The sequence below is a fragment of the Atta cephalotes genome (genome assembly GCF_000143395.1).
Source record: "Atta cephalotes unplaced genomic scaffold scaffold00088, whole genome shotgun sequence".
NCBI classification, from domain to species: Eukaryota; Metazoa; Arthropoda; class Insecta; order Hymenoptera; family Formicidae; genus Atta; species Atta cephalotes.
In genome coordinates, this window is record NW_012130152.1 from 43,927 (window position 1) to 49,994 (window position 6,068).

Sequence of the window (6,068 nt, forward strand, 5' to 3'; positions counted from 1 at the left end):
GCCATTTCAAAACGCCTCAAAGCCATGGGAATGATTCAGAAGCAAGGAAATTGGGTGCCGTACGAATTAAAGCCGAGAGATGTTGAACGGCGTTTATTTGCTTGTGAACAACTGCTTGAAAGGCAAAGACGGAAGGGATTTCTGCATCGCATTGTAACTGGGGACGAAAAATGGTTCATTACGATAATCCCAGCGCAGAAAATCATGGGGAGTTCCCGGCCATGCTTCCACGTCGACGACCAAACCGAATATTCACGGCTCCAAGGTCATGCTCTGTATTTGGTGGGACCAGCTCGGCGTAGTGTATTATGAACTGTTAAAATCGACTGAAACAATCACAAGCGATCGGTATCGATCGCAATTGATGCGTTTGAGCCGAGCATTGAAAGATAAACGGCCGCAATACAACGAGAGACACGATAAAGTGATTTTGCAGCATGACAATGCTCGACCCCATGTTGCGAAAGTGGTCAAGACATACTTGGAAACGTTGAAATGGGAAGTCCTACCCCACCCGCCGTATTCTCCAGACGTTGCTCCCTCTGACTATCACTTGTTTCGATCAATGGCACATGGCCTGGCTGACCAGCACTTCCGGTCTTATGAAGAAGTAAAAAATTGGATCGATTCGTGGATAGCCTCAAAAGATGACCAGTTTTTTCAACGCGGGATTCGTACGCTACCGTGAAAGATGGGAGAAAGTAGTGGCCAGCGATGGACAATATTTTGAATCATAAATGTATAACCAGTTTTTTACAATAAAGCCTCGAATTTCGGAAAAAAACGACGGAAGCAAAGTTGTATACCTAATAATAGAAATATTAAATTATATAATGTATAATGTTTTTTTTCAAATATATAATATTCTGTATAATAAAGAATTTACCTTAGCTTCCTGTGGCTTTATATTTGCAATAACAAAAGTCTCTTTGTAAATCGGACTGGCGGTATGCTTGATCATCCTTGTTCTAAAACTATGCAATTTTTGCCGCTTTTTGTAGCTCCATGACTGTTTCATAATATTCAATACAACGTAAGGTTCCAATGTTCCGTTATATTGTTTAGGAGGAAGACCACATAGCGCCTAAAACACATAAATGTAGAATATGTTTCATTTTTATTATGTGATTTTATTTTAACCGACAAATTGCGTAAATAATGGATCAATTGCGTAAATCATGGATATAAAACATTTTTAATATTTATGTTATTATTAGTAAAACTTTATTATAACTTCATGTATAAAATGCCAATAACATACTTCAATACCGATAACGAGTTTTCCGGGGATAATATTATCACAGGGTGGCAAATATTGCAAGCTCATTGTCAATTCGATCGGAAACTCTTTCATCTTTTTATCATTTTTCTGTTTATCTGGATAAATCAAATTCTGTAATTTTTAGAAAAATAAATTAATCGTCAAATAATACGATGATATGATGAAGCTCTTATTTAGATTTAATTATGTGCAATTACCAGTGTAGAAGAACAATCCATATTTTTATACTGAGTGGTAGAATTGAACGAATTTCTCTGAGATTCTGCATTTTCACTAATAATACCTGCATAACATATTCCTTATAAAGATTATGCATTTCGCATTTTCCTTTTTATTATTCCGCTAACAAGTAATTTCTTGATGGATGACGGGAAAAAATGTTTTATATATAATTATAGAGAATTTCTTCCCTGAGCTAAGTTTTTAAGTTTGAGAACAGAAAGAAGTCACACGGGGCCAAATCCGGAGAATAGGGATGAGGAATCAATTCATAGCCCAATTCGTAGTTTTGTCATTGCAACGGTCGACTTGTGTCGACGGCGCGTTGTCTTGATGGAAGAACACTTTTTTACGCGCCAATCTCGCTTCAAATGACTACCAAATGTGAATCTATGCGTCCTTTCTGACTGAAATTTGGCTTGAAGGGGTTCGAAGAGTGGACCTTTCGAGATGTCGCATCATCAAATGGATTGTAGCCATTTCATCGAAATTTACCAAACTTATCAAACGACCCACGTATATAAAATTATATATTTTTATATAATTTTATATAATTATATATAAAACATTTTTTCCCGGGTGATTTTTCACTTTAAAATAATTTCTTATGATTTTTTGGCATTTTCACATTTCAAATATTTACGGTTAGATTTAAATTTTATCAAAATTAAATTAAATATAAGAGGAACGCCACTTTCAGTCAAAGTTAGATGTTACTAATACATGTAATATATACAGGATAAGTAAAAATCTCAGACCGGTGAAATATCTCGAAAACTTTCCGAAAGAAATGTTTTCCTACAAAAATTGTAGGATTTTAAATGATCTATTTCACTGATCTGGTCAGTCTGACCTTGGGTGATCGCCAAGATCAATTTTTTTAAATGGCACATCCTATTTTTTCCAGAATCTAATAGCTAGTGTCAAGAGCTTTTCAAAACACTACAATAAAATTATATTTTATGAAGTACAACTATATATACTTTTCGAGTTATAAGGCTTGAAAATTACAGTACCACCGGCATTAGCATTATGCACATAAAAATGAACTTTCAGTGCAAAAATGAAAACAAGAGAAACAATTTCCAATGAATTTAATTTTTCTTAATCATAGCTATCCTTATCAAAAGTTATCCAGGACATGATCCTGAACAACTTTCAAAAGATTTTAGCCATCGGACACCTTGCATAATGCTAATAACGGCGGTACACAGTAAAAAACATTTTGTATTTATGTTAAAACGAATTCTTATTAAAATTTTTGTGTTGAATTTTTAATATAACCAAGTTTTAATTTAACATAACATGATTGTGTTATTTGAATATATATTTTGTGTTAAATTAAAATTTAACATTTTTCAGTGTTAAAATGACACAATTTATAAATAAATAAACAAATAACATAAAAATAATGTAGTTTTAAAACATTTAGTTCTAAGACTAAATGAATAAAATGTGTGTTGATTTAATATGTTATAAATGTTACAATAATGTTACTGAAGATATTACACAAAGAGAAAATAACAAAATATCTGTACTTTTTTACATGTAACTAATTGTACAGAACATATTTTTTCAGTAAAATTAACATTTATAATATATTAAATCAATAAAATATTCAAATAACACAATCATATTATGTTAAATTAAAACTCAGATAAAAATTCAATAAAAATTTGAACAAGGATTCGTTTTAACATAAATATATAAAATGTTTTTTACTGTGTAAAAATAGCATCTAATTTCAGTTAAATTTAACATTAAATATGACTCAATTTTATATAAAATTTGTTTTTAAATTATATCAAAGTATTACACTTCTTGTATTAATTTTTTACATGATATTTGTACTTTCTAAGGAGGGGTAAACCGCTGAAATTTACAGTACACATTTGGGGCATTAGTAGACATTAGTGGGCATTAGATATTACTGGACATTACTAAGCGGGCATTAATAGGACACATTATATGGAAATTATTATAAATCACTGAACACTATTACGTTTTATTTTTAAACTGATAAATCAATTTATATTAGGTGTAGTAAAAAGAAATCCATTATTTTTCCATTCAATTTCATGCAAAAATAATGGATTTCTTTTTACTACATCTAATATATAATACATAAAATTTGAATATTAAATAAATTATACAGATTGCGCACTCTCTTTCTCATGATATCATCCATGGGGTAGATAATACCCTATGGATAACTGCTGTTCAGCGCTGCTATCGGTCAGTAATGCAATCAGCTAGCACTTGTCTTATCTTAGGTATGAGGCAATTCTGCTTAATAATAATCGCAATTTTGATCTGAACCATGCCGCGTTTAGCAAAATTCGATTCAGTGCGATATATGTCTGTCCTTCTCGCATTCGGTAACTTACGGCTGAAGTATAGAAGTCATACGCTCCTTGGCAGGGAGGGGGGAGGAGAGTGACAGATTTCCAATAGTCGTTAACTTTAATGCTTAATAATATTGGATTGTCCGGAAAGTTCGTGCCGCAAAAGATTTAAATTTAATAAATGAAATTAAAAATTTAAATCTTCTGCGTTTCAATTTTTCTTCAAAATCGGCACGAACTTTCCGGACAATCCAATATCTTGGTTCGCAGGACTAGGTATAACATTTTATTGGCAGATTCTTTCATTTGCAAAAACGCGCATAATGAGCATAATTTCATTGAAATTGAAGGTGCGAGAAATAAGCGACCAGCGAGAAGAACGGACGTATCTCGCTTGTGCTCGATGCAGCCAAAAATTGTCGAATGTGAGAAAGACGAACGTATATCGCTATAACGCTAAGCCGAATAGATATGAATAAAGTAGAAGAATGTTATATACAGGATATACAACGCATATTATAACTAAAATGCGTAAAATGAGATTTTTTTAAAAAGGGGATAATTTTTTATGGAAAATTATATGGTTATTATAGATCATCTTCACTATTTAATGAAAACTGTTTCAAAAGATAAACATCTTCTAACTTCTTGGAATTTAAAAGAAAAAAGTAAAATAAGTTATTCTGCGGAGGAAAATATATGTTCTTCATCTGTAATTTAAAACAAATTGCTAATACTGACGGTACAATTGCTTATTTAAACAAATGAAATATATAATATCTTTCTTAAATGACTATCTACATTTTTAAGTGATCGAATTTATTATATATATGTGGTATTCAGTCTTCTTTCTGAAAAGATGGCGAGCATGGATAAAAAGAAATAAGTAATATACTATAAAAGACAATTTTTTAATTAACAGTTGTTATTTATATATAGAATTAAATGCTTATAATTTAATAAAGCTGATTACACAATTTAAAGATAATAGGCAATCTGACGCCTGAAATGTTTCGCCCGATTATGTTTAGTAGCCAAATGTGCGAAAAGCTTTTTCAAACAGCTCGATCTATGACTTCCACTTATTTTACTGTTATTAATTTTAGTATTAAGGATTTAATATATCGTATTAATAGATTTAAACAAACAAATGCTATAATGAATGATCTTTCGGAAGTATTTAAATTTCTCAGAAAATAAAAAAATATTAGGTGTACTTTGCTTCCGCCTTTTTTTTCCGAAATTCGAGGCTTTATTGTAAAAAACTGGTTATATATTTATGATTCAAAGTATTATCCATCGTTGGCCACTACTTTCTCCCATCTTTCGGGTAGCGTACGAATCCCGCGTCGAAAAAACTGGTCATCTTTTGAGGTTATCCACGAATCGATCCAATTTTTTACTTCTTCATAAGACCGGAAGTGCTGGTCAGCCAAGCCGTGTGCCATTGATCGAAACAAGTGATAGTCAGAGGGAGCAACGTCTGGAGAATACGGTGGGTGGAGTAGGACTTCCCATTTCAACGTTTCCAAGTATGTCTTGATCACTTTCGCAACATGGGATCGAGCACTGTCATGCTGCAAAATTACTTTATCGTGTCTCTTTGTTGTATTGCGGCCATTTGTCTTTCAATGCTCGGCTCAAACGCATCAATTGCGTTCGATACCGATCGCCTGTGATTGTTTCAGTCGATTTTAACAGTTCATAATACTACGCCGAGTTGGTCCCATCAAATACAGAACATGACCTTGGAGTCGTGAATATTCGGTTTGGCCGTCGACGTGGAAGCATGGCCGGGAACTCCCCTGATTTTCTGCGCTTGGGATTATCGTAATGAACCTATTTTTCGTCCCCAGTCACAATGCGATGCAGAAATCCCTTCCGTCTTTGCCTTTCAAGCAGCTGTTCACAAGCAAACAAACGCCGTTCAATATTTCTCGGCTTCAATTCGTACGGCACCCAATTTCCTTGCTTCTGAATCATTCCCATGGCTTTGAGGCGTTTTGAAATGGCTTGTTGAGTCACTCCCAATGATCGTGCCAATTCTTCTTGATTTTGACACGATTCTTGCTCAAGTAATGCCTCCAATTCTGCATCTTCGAAAACTTTCTCTCTTCCACCGCTATGCCGATCTTCGACGTCAAAATCACCGTTCTTGAAGCCACTCACGACACGTTCTTTCACTAATAGCGGCCTCACCATAAGTATTTGAGAGCATTCGA

General features: G+C 33.4%; 1 protein-coding gene across 1 annotated transcript in view; it reads right to left on the bottom strand.

The window, feature by feature from the left end:
• The window catches only part of LOC105624768 (synaptotagmin-1-like), a 47,551-nt gene that overhangs the window by 26,666 nt on the left and 14,817 nt on the right, over window positions 1-6,068 (bottom strand). The window contains exons 3-5 of the mRNA XM_012206120.1: window positions 1,480-1,565; window positions 1,262-1,393; window positions 887-1,084 (exon numbers count right to left, since the gene is read on the bottom strand). Of these exons, the coding sequence (XP_012061510.1) occupies window positions 887-1,084; window positions 1,262-1,393; window positions 1,480-1,565 (416 nt within the window). The remainder of the gene's footprint in view (window positions 1-886; window positions 1,085-1,261; window positions 1,394-1,479; window positions 1,566-6,068) is intronic.